The sequence below is a fragment of the Gekko japonicus genome, unplaced genomic scaffold (genome assembly GCF_001447785.1).
Source record: "Gekko japonicus isolate JY-2015 unplaced genomic scaffold, Gekko_japonicus_V1.1 scaffold2364, whole genome shotgun sequence".
NCBI classification, from domain to species: Eukaryota; Metazoa; Chordata; class Lepidosauria; order Squamata; family Gekkonidae; genus Gekko; species Gekko japonicus.
Genome location: NW_015173209.1, coordinates 110,536 through 124,443, shown reverse-complemented (window position 1 = coordinate 124,443; position 13,908 = coordinate 110,536). Strand labels below are relative to the sequence as shown.

The following is a 13,908-nucleotide window of genomic DNA, read 5'->3' as shown; positions in this document are numbered from 1 at the left end:
GGATGAGCATCCTAAAGAGGGTATCTAACATATTCTTTGGTCAACTCTATGAGCTCACAAGCACAAGTAATTTAAAAAAACCTGAAACTTTCAACCACTTACAAGGAAAGGCTGTAGGACAGAGGTTATCTTTTGTGGCATGATAAGGAGAATACACCCGCTGCTAGTGCCTGCATCATGGGAAGTGAAGATTTTTCAAACTACTTTGGACTTTCTTAAAGAAACAGCAACCCTGGACAGTTTGAAACCTTAGTATTTAAGTTATTCAGATTTGAATGGGATTCAACACATTAACAATATGTGCTCTATTTCATACCCTGTGGAATTTATTTCTCAAGACATCTTTCACCTCTTTGTTTCTTAATGTGTAAATGAAAGGATTCATTACCGGGACCACAATCAGATTGAAGATGCTCACTATTTTGGTCACCTCTAAAGCTGTTTGTTTAGAAGGCTTGACAAAAAGAAAGACAGTCGAACCGTACCAAATGATCACAACTGCAAAATGGGAGGAGCATGTGGAAAAAGCCTTCTTCCGTCCTTCATTAGAAGGGATGCGTATGATGGTGGAAATAATGAAAATATAAGAAAGTAGAGTTACCACACAGGAGCCTATGATGACAATTGTGGCTGTGACAAAAACAATCTTCTCAAGGAAAGATGTGTCAGTGCAGGAGAGAACTACCCAGTTATCAATGTTACAGAAGAAGTTGTTGATCACATTGGACCCACAGAAGGACAACCTTGTAATCAGGTAGGATGGGAAAATAACAACAAGGAATCCACCCAGCCAAGCACCGCCTGCTAGCTTGCCAGAGAGGTTCATGTCCATAATGGTGTGATAGTGCAAAGGGTAACATATGGCCAAATACCGGTCATAAGCCATGACAGCAAGCAGGATGTTTCAGCACACCCAAAGGAGAAAATGAAATACATTTGGAGTAAACAGCCAGCAAAAGAGATGGTTCTGCTCCTCCCCAGGAAGATGGCAAGGATCTTGGGGACCGAGGCTGTTGTGTACCATATTTCCAGGAAAGAGAGATTGCATAGGAAGAAATACATGGGGCTATGGAGGCGGCTGCTAGTTGTCACTAGGATGATGATGGATGTATTCCCCAAAACAGTCAAGATGTACATGATAAAGAAAACCATGAAGATTAATGTCTGAACATGTGGAGAACCAGGGAATCCAAGAAGAATGAATTCTGTCACTCTAGTTCCATTGTAATCTTCTTGATTTTCGTCTCTCATTTGTCCTTCTTTATACGTGGAAAGAAATTGCTGAAATAACACATAAGGGACTTAACTCACAATTCAAAATGTTATAGTGTTTTCAATAAAGTGGTTATCCTTTTCTCATTATGACTCTGGGTTAATTCAAGAATACACCTAATTTGATAAAAGTAGGAACAACCTCTGAGGAGCCCAAGATTAAAAAAAAAAGATATCTACTAATTTCACCAAAATAGTAGTAATAATAGTATTTAAAAATCATTTGATAAAGTTGGGGTAGATCTGTGATGCTAGATAGGAAAAGTTCATACAATTAATTTATGAGCCATTTTTTGTTGCAGTGTGGAATCCAACCAGCTTTTCTGCTGTGGGGGATTAAGGAAGAGGCCTGTTTGATGACCCATGGAGATAATATGAGGATTATGGGATCTGTATGGACAAATGTTGTGTAGGATCAGGGTTAGGATAGGAATTGAGTGAGATGGAGAGAAAAAGCTGGTTAGATCCACCCGCAGTTTGGAACCCACGGCATAAGATATCCATCCTCTCCCTTTCAAAGATATACATATACAGCTAGCAATTCAGGAACACAAATGTCAAACAGTTTAAATCTAGGAATTTCTAAGTGACACAGAGTAATGACAAGAGCAGATCAGAGACAGAAGTGAGAAGAAGAAGAAGAGTTGGTTTTATACCTCACCCTTCAGTACCTGAAGGAGTCTCAGAGTGGCTTACAATCACCTTCCCTTCCTCTCCCCATAACAGAAACCCTGTGAGGTAGGTGGGGCTGAGAGAGCTCTGAGAGAGCTGTGACTGACCCAAGGTCACCAGCTGGCTTTATGTGAAGGAGTGGGGAATCAAGCCTGGTTCTCCAGACTAGAGTCTGCTGCTCTTAACCACTATACCAAACTGTATCTCTTCTCCGAACTAGAAGAGAAAAAAAGATACAACCAATGAATGATGAATGTACTAAGGAGGAAAGAGCTGTGGCTTCTTCTGAAATGTTTCCTTGTGCATCAACTAAAAATTATTTCCAAAATTGTTACTACAAGGACTACCATGTTCTTCCTCTGCTCTCAGCCTCTGAAAGGATCTATGTATCTCACCTGGGGTTTGAGATTTAGGGTTAAGTTCTGGTTTTGTATTTCCAGTGGGAGTTGCTTACATCTTCCGCCCAGAAGGCCAAAGGCCCAGTCCATCACCAACACCATTTTATATCTGCATCCTCCTTAGGATTTTACAGACCATGATGATGAGATAAGGGCTTGATCTCATGATCCCAGAGGCATATGCTTTTTCTCCCCCACCCTGTTTTACTTTTTAAACATTCAACCAGATGAAGAGTTCTAGGTAATGCAAAAGTTGGTACAGAACACTGTAGTTAGGGTGTTGACTGGAATGGGCCATAAGGACCATATCAGTCCCATCTTGGCCTACCTAAACTGGTTTCCAGCTTGTTTCCAGGCACATTTCAAGGTGCCATTCTTGACCTTCCAAGTCCTATATGGTTGAAGGCCAATATACTTGAAGTACTGCCTACTCCCTTATGAACCTGCCTGACAGTTATGTTCTTATTTTGGGAGGACTAGTTTTCACTTTATATGTGTTCTTGACTTTTGTAAACTGGGTCGTTTCTGCTGCCACCAGGAATTTAAGGAATTCTAAACCTTCTCTCCTTTGCTGCTGGTAATGTGACTCAGAGTCTGGGCTTTTCAGGGATCTATGTGGTCCTGAAGAAAGATAGAACTGAATTATGGGATAAACTTGAACAAAAGATGATTTATTGAAATAAGAACAAAATATGAGGGTGATTTATCTGTAACTGTTTGGGAATAAGGGACTTGTAAATATGTCTGGCAAACACACACAGTCCTTTTTTTTTGACACTCAGATCCAACACTAACAGGAATCACGCTTTCCTATGGGCAGCCACACAGACTAAGCTCTTGGTAATTTTGACTTCCTTCCAGATCTTTAGAGTCTCACTTTTGAAAACATATATACTGCACTCTTTAAGATCCCACACAGAACTATCAGAACACTCACTGACTGAACTCACTAACTGAACAATTCTGACTGATTTTTCTAACTGATTTTTTCTATATCGGACTGACACCCACACAAATCCACATTGTATGATCTCACCTTCTGAGACCAGGTAGATGGCAACCCAAGAGTGGGATTTCTCAGGCTGGCACCAAAGCTCTGGAACTCTCTCCCAGGGATATTCATCTGCCCTCTTCTGTTGCTGTCTTTCGCCAGTGGATGAAGACTTTTTTGCTTTGTTTGACACTCCCTCAATAATCCCTCCTTTCTGACTAATGTTTTTATGCTTGGTATGTATTTGAACTGTTCTCCCTCCCCCAATATGTTTTAATCCTATTGTTTGTTTTAATGATGTGTGTTTGGGAGGAAGGTTGATTTTAATGGTTTTAAAATGTGATTTTGTCATGTATGTTTTAAATTGTTAGCCATCTTGTTGGACCTTTTAAGGGCAGAAGATAGGATACAGATTTTGTAAATAAATAAAATTATTTTCATCCCACCACTCCACTTAGCCAAGTATAAAATCTTCCTCTGATCCACAAAGGCTTCCTTTGGCTACCTCATGAATTGATGGTTTTGCTATTCCATACATTCAAAGAGCAATCCCAAGCAAGCCAATTCAGGTCTATTCAATATGGCTTACTCCTAGGCAGAGCTTCTTTCTTTCTTTCTTTCTTTCTTTCTTTCTTTCTTTCTTTCTTTCTTTCTTTCTTTCTTTCTAAAAAGAGGTGCCAGAATTCTCAAAAGGGAAATAAAGTTTTCAATCTGCATACTTAAAACTCATGACCTTTTAAACATTTTAAGAAAATTTTTGTTGAAGAGCTTCTGGAACTTTGTTCCAGTGTATTCCCCCAGAAAAAAAAAAAAAGCTCTGCTCCTAGGAAAGTGTTTTTAGGATTGTACTGCCATTCTTTCTCAGTCCTATTTCTCTTAAAACAAAATAGAATTTTCTCCCCATAGCTTACTTACGATCATCATAACTTAATATTATTGTCATAGTGACATCTATGATATTCAGTTCTTCACATTTTTATTCCACCTTCTTCCAGGGGACTCAGGGTGGTACACAAAGGCAGAGGAATCCCATTTTCTAACTCAAGAAAAACCTCAGAAAAAGTCTAGACTAAGAAAGAATAACTGATCAATGAGCTTTGGGGCCTGAAAGGAGACTTGATCTCAGATCTCCACAGTCCAAATCCAACACTCTAACCCAACACCCCACTAGTTTTTCTTTATATAATGTATAAACAAGATAATTAAAACCCAGCAAGTTTGATCCAGCTCATAAAGGTATTAGTTAAAATTTTAATGAGCAAATTGTATGACTACCTTGCTTCAAGGGTGAGTTAAATTCAATTTTATATCATCTTCTATTTCTTATGTAAATTTATGTAAATTTGTTTAGATAAGTTCCAGTCACATAAACAGGTATGGGCAATTTGTGTTTCACCAAGCCACTAAAAAGCTATGGTGGTATACTATGAGCCTCCTCTTGTTTTCTGCCTGGTACTGCTGAAACAGGATTCAGGAATGGATATATACAGATAGTGGGCTACATTTGACTTGATGGGCTATAGATGGTACTAGCCAGCTATAAAATTATCTTTATAGCATAGTGTAGTTGTTAAGAGCAGCAGACTCTAATCTGAAGCACTGGATTTGATTCCCCACCCCTCCACATGAAACCTACTGGGTGACCTTGGACCAGTGACAGTTCTCTCAGGACTCTCTCAGCCCCACTCACCTCCCAAGATGTCTTTTGTGAGAAGAGGAAGAGAAGGCGATTGAAAGCTGCTTTGAGACTCCTTGGGGTAGAGAAAAGCAGGCTATAAAAACGAACTCTTCTTCATCATCATCATCATCTTCAGATTTTCAGATTCAGCTGGTGGGATCCAGCTAATTCGAGTCCCTCCCAATTATCCTTCTTATACTACAGTCTTTGTTCCAAATGGCTTTTGTCCATGCAGGCCCCATGGTCCCCAACATAGGCTTTTGAGATGGTCAAGTATGTTTACTGAGAAGAAAATTTTAGGTGTAATCCTGCCTGTAAATAGACTGTCTAAATCCCAGAGAAGTCCATGGGAGTTAAGAGAGTACAAGACTGCCACCAATTTTTTTATCTGAAAATTTTATCTGAAAAGCAATTGGCTGGTACTTGGTTGAGGTGCTACAATCAGCTCAGTAAGTCACAAATCACAAATCTCTTTGTGGCATAGTTATTAAACTTTTTATCATGGAAAAAAAACACCCAGAAACAAACTCCTAAAATCATTATATATGCAAATATGCAGATATAATTATGTAGTCCAATGCTGTCCCTTTAAACTAGCTGGCTGTTTTCTCATGAAAACAAGATTTGTGGGAATGGTTCTGTTCATACAGAGAACAAGAAATATGTGGGCTATATGTAGTGGGGGGGAACTACTTATATCTCATGAGTTGTAAAAGGACAAGCTCCATCAATCAGGAGGAGCCATTCTGAGCCTATAAAAAAGAAAGGGAAGACTTGTACACTGTTCAAGTGTAAGCTTTGTGGTTATCTTACATATAGTGTATACTACCCTGGAGGGACTGAAACTATGCCCAAGTACCATTTTGATAGAAGGCTAAAGAAGCTGTAAGCATTGCTATGAATCTTTAAAACCCACTTTGGAAAGGTGAAAGCCAAAAGTTAAGCAAAAATATAAATGAACATAACCCCACACACACAAAAGGTCATTGCTACATCAGTCATCTATCTCACACAAAGAGCCTTCCTCTATTTCCATTTATTCTGATTGTATCTATCGTTTCTACTCACCCAGTTTAAATCATAAGAATGTCCTCTGAAACAGTGGCTTCTAAAAGAATTGGGTCAAGGACCTTTATATTGTCATAACCAAATGCCCTCTTGAGATGCCATCTCCAAAGAATACATCAGTTTGGTGTGTGTGTGAGAGAGCTTCCAGTAGGCCTTAGGCAATTATGAAAAAGAAAACAAAATCTGAAGAACATTCATATCCTCTGTGCATCATTCTCTCTGTAGATTTGTATTGCTAAGCTGCCTTATGTCATTCACCAAATGCAATGCTTTGACTAATAGAGGGTGTGCAATATGTGTGGAATTGAACATTAGGCAAGGAATCTGATGCAAAATATGAGCAATCTAAGTGTTTAGTTCACAATCACTGAAGTATACTTTTGTCATCTTGAAAAACCATTGACATTCTGTATCTATACCAGGTCACTCTCACTGCCTCACTACAGACCAGGGCCAAGCAGCTAAATGTGGTCCACTGGAAAGACTTACCTGCATGGCTAAGTGGGCTTTGAAGAAGGTTGTAGAGGAACACATGTTGTCAATGTGTGTTTGGAGCCTTTGCAAGAAGGCTGGTTGTTGGCTTTTTGACAACAAAGAAATGCAGGGGATAGGGTTGGTAGCCCAAGCAGTGACAGGCTGGTGGGGAGGAGTAAGTGGCTGGAAGGGGTGGAAACTTGCCACACAGATAGACAAATGTTAGATCCCAATGCAGGGGCATGAAGGAGTGAAGCAAACTCGAATCAATCCTCCAAGAACTGATGAGGGAATTCATGTTGGGGAAGAAGATGGAGAATGAGATTCCAGGGAACCATCATCATTGTGGTCAGGAACACCTGTCTGAGGAAGGGGTGCAGATGGAGCAACACCACTAAAGCAACTTGGATCCTGTGGCTCTATTTTCATGCCAGTGTATGAAAGAGATAAGAGCACTAAGAAGGTTGCTAACGTCCATGTGGGACCGGGAGATCGCCAGGAATTATAATTGCTCTCCAGACTACAAGGATCAATTCTCCTGGAGAAAATGGCTGTTTTGGAGGTCGGAGTCTATGGCATTATACCCTGATGAGCTTCTTCCCATCATCACATCCCGCTGTCCCTCACTCTCTCTCTTCCATTTGACTTGATTACAAAATGAGCAACAGAACTGGTCCTAAGGAATATGGAAAATATAGGGGGTTCATTTTTGAAATGGTGCTTATGCATGTCAGATATACTGGAAACCGCACCTGCCAGTATTCATCAGAGTTCTAATTCTTGCCTCTAAACATCTGCCTTCTTAAATTTCTCTCAACAGTTTTATGGGAGTCTGTAGTATTTACATTCCATTGTAGTATTTGGTACTAAATGAACAAGTGATGCTACTTTTGACCACCTACGGGTTTTTTTTACTCCCCTTGTTTAATATATATCATTTCTGTATCATCTCTCCCAGCTTGCATAGGAGCTCTGTCACTTTATCACAAATCCTCAAATTGTAAAGTGGTTGTATTAAGCCAGATATGATGCTTTTCATTATTCAGCTGTAAAACCTAAGCCATCAGAGCAAAAGCCAAAGGTCTGAATCTACATTTGGATATTTCAGTGTAAAACTAGGTTCCATATTCCCCAAAGAGCACTTCGGTCGGGGTCACAACGCCGGCTGGTGACCTCGGGCCCTAAGGAGGCCAAGCTTGCGGCAACAAGGGCCAGGTCTTTCTCAGTGGCAGCTCCTACCTGGTGGAATGAGCTCCCGGAAGAGATCAGGGCCCTGCGGGACCTTGTACAGTTCCACAGGGCCTGGAAGATGGAGCTCTTCCGCCAGGCTTGTGAGTAGGAGCCGCCACGGCCACTTGTACCACCACCCTTTTACAGAGAGAGACCGTTAGGGTGGTTGGGTAACATCTTTTCAGCACCCGGCCTTCCCCCCTGCTATGCAACAAGTGAGGAGTTTATATGTGCATCCATTGTATTGATTTTAATCTGTTTTAACTTTGTAAATTGTAATATATATTTTGTATGTTGATTGCACTCAGTGTCTTATGTGAGCCGCCCTGAGCCCATTCGCGGGGAGGGCGGGGTATAAATACAATTAAATAAATAAATAAATAAAATATTGGAAATGGGCCCATTCACAGCTTGCTATTCAGGTGTAAAGACCACACATGTGCATCTGTATCATCCTCTCAAACACATTAAAAACCTATACCTGAAACTCCTTTGAGAATGGCAGCAAGAGGCAGGAGGAGGGGGGGGGAAAAGTCCCATCCATGTGCTTGGGGTTCCCCAGAATTAATTTGGTTTGGAATGTGTTCCCAGTCACCCATGGCAATGAATACATTTAAAAGACTTTTAAAACTGCTAAAAAGGAATTACACATTCTCACAGTTTATGCTCATAAATTTACTAGATACTTAATATGAGGCTACATAAATATGTCCTAGATAATTGCCTTTATTCTTTATTATTGAGGAGGAAAGTCTTTCAGCTCTAAATAGCAATGCAAACTGATGGGTTGCTGATTGACTCACGGTTGTATGGTGGCCAGTGTAGTTCTGGCTCAGGATAATAAGAAGCTCATAAGATAACAATAGTGATAGATTTCAGCATGTTTGACTTGAAAGGAAATGTTGAAACAAAGTGATGTGCTGATAGTAGCATACATACTGTAGAAATCCTAAAGCATTTATAATAACATTGTGCCCTTACTATTCTAATAGCTCAGTTTTGTAAAAGTAGCTCCATTAGGGTAATATCACAAAGACTATATTTAAATGGAACAAAATGTATATTATATTTGAAAACACTGCCACAACAATCGATGTGTGGAGCTTTAAATGTGAGGTTCTTTGGTGGTTCTGTAATGTTCAAAGGCAATTTCTTCACCCCTTTTTAACTTCTTTTTTAAAATCTAACTAAGATTGATACTTTTATGCTAGCATTACATTTAATTTAAGATTATTTTAAGAGCTATTTTTAACAGATATGTTTTGTTAATCCATTAAAATCTAATCCTACATGTGAGTAAAAAAAAAAAAAGGAATTTCATTCTCTTTTTCCATTGGAAATCAGTCAATAGGACTTAAACGCATCCCTTCCTTGTATCTCTTCTGGATGCCAGTGGATATTAGAGCAAACTGAGGGCAAATTTTCCCCACACAAATGTAGTCCAAAGCCTTTTGTGAAAGGGCAGATTTTGGACCCACTCCCCTTGGGAATAGATTGCAAGGCCTTCAGATGTGGGAATCAAGCCAGCTGCTAACCAATGAGAAGGGAAAATGGAACACCTGTTTGTGTCATACTCCAGAGCAGCAGGTTTATGCTGTGCAAAGCTGGTCACCCAGACTGCCCTTCCAATGAGCAAGGTGGGATTATCTGTTCATTTTGATAATTCCCAGGAAATTGTTGAGTTCTTCTCCAATTGATTCAGACAGGATAGGGCTTCTTTTGTACGACTCATATCATTCTAGAGGATTTGGGCATTTAAATAAGCCTAATACTAAGGCTTGGTTAGATCCTGACTATGGAATTGGCAGGAAAAGTGTGGGTTAGGTGCTTGATGTTAGAATTCATTGAGAAAGAATCAGCCAGCCAGCCATTCTGTGCCACTTACATAACAAATACATGGTCAACCAGCACTTGCCACAATATCTTTTCACTTCTTTTCCAGCATGGATCCTAAACTTGGAGATAGAAGATAGTTGATTTTTTTTCAAATAATGAAATATTGTTCAAAAGAAGAGTCCTGGTATATATACGTATCCATTTTTGGATTTGGCAAACAGGCTGTACAGAGGTTAGTTAAGCCAAGTCTGCTTAACTAACAGATAACAAATGAGTGTATATTGTGGCAGTGTTGTGGCAAGATCTACAGCCTAACCTTTAATATTGCATTGAGGATTTGTTCAGGATTATTTCCCTGCTCCTTTGAATCATACCATGTGTATTTTGTGACATCTCCACTGCAATGAATGTCTGAATGCATCCTTTACTTCTTTATTTCTTAGTGTGTAGATGAAAGGGTTCAGCAATGGAGTCACAATAGTGTTCAGGACATTCACTATTTTAGTCATCTCTAAAGAGGTCTGTTTAGAAGGCTTGACAAATAAAAAGATGGCTGAACCATACCAAAGAAGCAAGATGGCAAGATGGGAGGAACATGTGGAAAAGGCCTTTTGTCGTCCTTTGGTGGAAGGAATGCGCAGGATAGTAATGATAATGAATATGTAGGAAAGGAAGGTTATCATACAGGAGCCAATGCTGACAAAGATGGCTATGACGAAACAGGCTGTCTCGATGGCATAGGTGTCTGTGCAGGACAGAACTATCCACGAATCAATGCTGCAGTAAAAATTGTTGATCACATTGGACTCACAAAAGGACAACCTTGAAATCATAACAGCAGGTATAGAAACAACAAAGAAAGCACATAGCCAAGAACCAAATGCCATTTTGCCAGAGAGGCTGATGTCCATAATTGTATTGTAGTGCAGGGGGTGGCATATGGCCAAATATCGGTCATAAGCCATGACAGAGAGCAGGAATTGTTCCGTAGTCCCCAAGGAATAAACAAAATACAACTGCAGGACACAGGCAGTGAAAGAGATGCTTCTGCTCTTTCCCAGGAAAATGGCAAGGATCTTAGGAATCGAAGCTGTTGTATACCATACCTCTAAGAAAGAAAGATTGCAAAGGAAGAAATACATGGGTGTGTGGAGACGTCGGTTAGTTATCAGCAGAATAACGATGGAGGCATTTCCAAAAACTGTCAGGATGTACATAATAAGAAAGAGGCTGAACATGGACACCTGTAAATACACAGACCCAGGGAAGCCCATGAGGATGAATTCCACAAAATTTGTTTCATTTGGTCTTCCTGCTGTGTATTCCCCCATCTGCTTTCTTGCATCTGCTGAAACAAAACATTGAATGAACTTACAGGAAGTGTCACCATGAATTAAAATTCATTACCGTAAACAAAATTATCATGCTCAGGTAAAGTGGTTGGCTGCAGAATGGCTTCCAGAACAGCCTCTGTGTTTTCCAAATCCAAAACATTTGCAAATTCCATACTTTTTTAAAAAAAATAGGATTCGATCTTACAAGCTTTTTCTTTTTATCTCACCTGATTCCTCTGCTCACTGCAACCTTCATCTGCCTTGTCTGTGCAGATCCCGGTGAGCCCCAGGAGAGCCATTATGGCAGTCAGAAAGGGCCCCTCTGCCCTGCAACAGGAAACGTGGTTGGATCCAACCAGTTGCAAAGTATTATTAGTAAAGATTATTTGCGTGAAGTGTGCCAATATCTTTGTATCTGATGATGTGCTCATCATCATTTTGTGAAAAGGTGGTTCATAAATTTACAATTTGTAGACCTTATCAGTGTGGAGAAATAACATTTTAAAAAAGGGAGGGTGAGTGTGCTAGGAGGTTCACAGAAATCAGAGGCAATGCTTTCTCTTTTCTGAAAGGTTTGGTGTTATTGAGATCATGAGAAGGCTGAATAAGATGATTGCCAGGGGGTTGCAGCATTAGTCTGTTACAACAAAATAAAACAAAAGACCAGTGACTACTTAAAGATGTTATTGCCCCCCCAGACGGAAGAAACAGTCAGATAACAAGGTTGGATGAAATAAGGCCACTTTATTAAATTATTAACTTTTTAACTTAACGGCAAAGGGCAACTATGAAAACAGCGGCATGGCCAGGCCTGGCGTCGCTTTGACTCCCATCCTCAAACCATATGAACGGCAAGACACCACGGCCCCCCGGGATGGAGCCAAGCGTAAGTCGCTTACAAACCCGGCCGAGCCAAGATTGGGATGCACCCTCAGTAGCCCTCAAACACCACCACATGGCCAGCGCTGAGTCTCGGTCGTGACCATCCCCATAGGCGGTCTGCAAGCTTCACCCAGGCCGCACAGCTACAAGGTTGGTCCCACAGACCCCTCTACCCTCACCAGGGGTTATTAATTGGTGCTTGCTAGCCGCTGAACTCTATTTAAACCTAAAGGACTGGCTGGGGAGAGAGCGGAGCAAGCCTATTAAGGCTACACAGACTCCGCTCCCCCTGTTGGAGCTAAGGCTCCACCGCAGCCACCTTCCTGATTCCTCCTCATGAGGAGGCAAACGCGGCCCCCACGAGGCATGCTTGGGCTGTCTCGTGCATGGCCGGAAGGTGTTAAAATGTTGTCAGTCTTTAAAATGCCATTGGATTTTTATTATAATAAAACAATGCAAGATAATTTATATCAAGAATGGCTGATCATTTGGGGTGAATAAATGCTTCCTATTTAGTTTATTTTTATATTCATTCATATATATTTTAATCAACAGTGTCTACTCTTTGTTTTTCCAGCTTTTTTCTGTTTTTGCATGATGTATATGAGATTTGTACAAACAGGGTTGTGTTCCACCCTGCTAAGTCGGATCGTTTCTCTGGGGGAGGAAGCTTTTTTATACTGGAAGAGGGTTATCTTCTAGGGAAAGTCAGGTTTACTTGGGAGAGCACTAAGATCGGGGTCCCAAAACTGTCTGACTCTCCCAGGCCCTAAAGACGCCAGGCTAGCTGTGATGAGGGCCAGGGACTTTTCTGTGGCAGCCCCTAACTGGTGGAATGAGCTCCCGGATTACATCAGGCCCTGCAGGACCTTTTACAGTTCCGCAGGGTCTGTAAAATGGAGCTCTTCCACCAGGCTTTTGATTAGGGTGCTGCCTTTTAATATTGTGGCCCTGGTCCCAACATCAGCACTAACTTAACAACTAACAGCCTGGCAAGAACCCGGATTATGGTGGTAGTTGACCACCTGCATGTTGAGAGAATGTCACCATTTTTTATTAATATTTATGTATTATGTTCCTAAAACCTAAATTTTATATGCTGTGATTTTAATCTAACTTCTCTGTGTTAACATATCTTGTTGTTTTAATATTTATATATATTCTGTAAGCCGCCCTGAGCCTGCCATGGCAGGGAGGGCGGGATACAGATTAAACATATAAAATAATAAACAAATAAATAAAATGATGCTTGAATATGGGAGTGTTGCATTGCTTTAACAGGAGATCACCACGAAAAGAGCAGGCAAAGAAGAAACTTCAAACGCTCAAGGCTGATCTATATGTTCCTCTTGTCATATGGTGAAGTTCCCATCCTAAGATGTAAAATGGATGTTTTAGCAAACATCGAGTTTGCCCACTTTCACCTGCATTATGAACTAGTATGGGATGGTGAACCTGATTTCAGGAATGGATGTGAAAACCAAGTATGGGAGTTGTTTTTTGTTTGGTCAGGACTAGAAAGGTTAAAGATGTTTAAAAAGTTAAAAAGAACTAAGAACTTGATTTTGACTAAGGAAATCAAGTAGAACTTGCAAGCAATATTAAAGGGAACTATAGGATTGGATCCAACCACCTTTCGTGCCGGTGAAAAAGAAAGCAAGGTTCCCCTTCAAGTCACCCCAATAGACTATACTGAGATCATGGGACCTGCATTGACAGAAACCATGTGAGATGGAGGGTGCACTTGGGAGAGTTGGGAGAGACTGAACAAAACGGAAGGCTGGATCCAACCCATGATTATAGCACAAATCAATTGTGTATATACAATGGAGAAAGGGAGTGTTTTGTCAGTTGACTTGAGCTCTTTGGATGTAGGGTAGAATAAAAATGTATTAGATAAATAAACACCATTCAGACTTTCTCTTTACCTCTCACTAAATTTATCTCTCACTAAATACAGTAGAGACATTCCCCTTATCTGTCTTATTATAGTAAATTATCATTTATTAGCTCCTGTTATATCTAATCACATAAAAGAAGTGAAATAGCATCAGAATTTTAGATCAGACACAA

General features: G+C 40.3%; 1 protein-coding gene and 1 pseudogene across 1 annotated transcript; both read right to left on the bottom strand.

The window, feature by feature from the left end:
- Window positions 1-310: 310 nt before the first annotated feature.
- On the bottom strand, window positions 311-6,613 carry LOC107120040 (annotated as a pseudogene).
- A 3,374-nt stretch (window positions 6,614-9,987) lies between these two features.
- Window positions 9,988-10,950, bottom strand: LOC107120039 (olfactory receptor 6F1-like). Its single transcript, XM_015422679.1, has one exon. The coding sequence runs from the start codon at window positions 10,948-10,950 to the stop codon at window positions 9,988-9,990; it is 963 nt and encodes a 320-aa protein (XP_015278165.1).
- Window positions 10,951-13,908: the final 2,958 nt, after the last annotated feature.

Bases quoted from the DNA above. Each gene is read 5' to 3' on its own strand.
- LOC107120039 (XM_015422679.1), bottom strand. From the start codon at position 10,950: ATGGGGGAATACACAGCAGGAAGACCAAATGAAACAAATTTTGTGGAA.